This window comes from Aplysia californica, unplaced genomic scaffold (genome assembly GCF_000002075.1).
Source record: "Aplysia californica isolate F4 #8 unplaced genomic scaffold, AplCal3.0 scaffold00022, whole genome shotgun sequence".
Classification (NCBI taxonomy): domain Eukaryota; kingdom Metazoa; phylum Mollusca; class Gastropoda; order Aplysiida; family Aplysiidae; genus Aplysia; species Aplysia californica.
The window spans coordinates 1,409,412-1,411,333 of NW_004797292.1; the positions used below are offsets into that span (position 1 = coordinate 1,409,412).

The 1,922-nt window shown below is 40.2% G+C and overlaps 1 protein-coding gene across 1 annotated transcript in view; it reads right to left on the reverse strand.

Moving 5' to 3' along the window:
- Window positions 1-1,922, reverse strand: part of LOC101851239 (protein O-mannosyl-transferase TMTC2) — a gene marked incomplete in the record, with an annotated part of 90,456 nt that overhangs the window by 28,594 nt on the left and 59,940 nt on the right. Inside the window, 1 exon segment of the mRNA XM_013087969.2 lies at window positions 823-973. Within this exon segment, the coding sequence (XP_012943423.1) occupies window positions 823-973 (151 nt within the window).

Consider the following 1,922-nt stretch of genomic DNA (forward strand, 5'->3'; position numbering starts at 1 on the left):
GAGAGAGAGAGAGAGAGAGAGAGAGAGAGAGAGAGAGAGAGATTTAAATAACGATCTCCTTTTTTTGTTGTAAATCTGGGTCTCGGCTAAGGAATAATTAAGTAGATTAGAGAAGTGCCCATGTACGTGTTATGGAAATAAGCTTGGGGTGAGATGTTTGGATGGTACATGCAGATTTGATTTTCTTTACTTCATTCAGTTCGATTCAATGGATCCTGGATTATATTTTCTTCTTCTTCTTCTTCTTCTTCTTCTTCTTTTTCTTCTTCTTCTTTTTCTTCTTTTCCTCCTCTTTTTTCGTCCTCCGGGCCAGTGAAATGGAAATTAACCGTCTACCAAGAGAAAGAGAGAGAGAGAGAGCGAGAGTGTTTGAGATAGAGAGAGAGAGAATCTGAGAGAGAAACAGAGAGAAGGGAGAAAGAGGAAGGGAGAGGGAGAAAGATAGAGAGACGGGGAGAGGGAGAGTGATAGAGAGACGGGGAGAGAGAGAAGAGCAGGGAAAGCAGATAGATAGATAGATAAACAGACAGACAGACAGAAAGACAGACAAAAAAACGAACGAACAAACAAAGAGACAGCTACTTTCACTTTTACTGTTACCCGCCGCTTATACCCTTTTGGGTGTCGCAGGAAGAAAGAGACGTGTCTCTGTCGCCAGCCGGAGAGCTTGGGTCAGGGGGATGCCGTGGGTGGTTAATGTTTCTCTGACTCCATCTATCCAGGTCTTTCTCGGTCGCCCTCTTGCCTTGTTGTTATCGAATTTTTTTTAATGTAGGAACTTTGTGCTAAAGAAACAACCAGAGAAAAAAACATAAACCATACCTGTGTTAGAACCCTCAGAGTGAGCACATCCCCGCGTGTCGCCCTGTGTGCCACGAACACATCATACACAGCACACACCGCCAACACGGTCAGAGCCTGTTCCTTGCTCAACATGGCTGCTGCCGTCAGAACACACACGGACACCGCCCAGCTCCATCTGGGGAACGGGAAAAATCCGTTTAACTCATAGACTTACTGTCTATAGACCTAGATATAGTGTAGTAAGTTAATGGTATAACTTCGGTTAAAAGACACACAAATTGTGCTACAATTGTATCAAAATTATTCAAAATCCTAGACTCCACCCCCCCCCCCCCCCACTCACACCGAGAACAAACATGTAAACATAAGAAAACAAAAACAAAGCAAAAATAAAATAAAAACAAAAATAAAATCAAACAAACAAACGAACAAAGTTATGGTACTCCATAACTTCAAGCTACCGTTAGAAAAAATACGAACTGGGCCATCCACATATTGAAGTCTTCAACATGCTCCTCCCAACCCTTTTCAACAAACTTACAAGCCATCAAACAAACAACCAAACAATCAAACAAACAAACAAAACACAAACAAGCAAACAAAATTAACGTTTGTTGGAGTCCCTAACTCAGTACGGCTCATGTGAACCTCGTACTTGTATGTAAAGATGTTCGTCCGTCTATTTTTTTTCTAAACAGCGATACACGTATTTATTATTTTCTGGGTTATTCTCCTAGCAGTATGTTTAGAATGTGTTTAATGCTCTATATTTAGAGAGAGGGATGGTGGCGATAGCATCTTTCAGCAATAGAAAATGTCGTTAAAAATGGTTCAAACATTGATCAATAGCAAAATAAAAAAAATTCCCCTCTCATTTTCCCACGACTAGGCGATCAAAAAACAACACATACAAGATATCGCAGCCTAAATCAGTACAGTATCAGTTGTTCAGTAAAATCTCTTTTCAAGTCAAGACTCATTTTTACTACAAAGAAATATCAACACAATCAGACCGAAACGAGGTCATGATAATTCATAATACACATCTTGTACATTCTAATAATGGACAGAACTATAACAAGACGCACCTGAAATGGGTACGGCTTGAATAATAATCT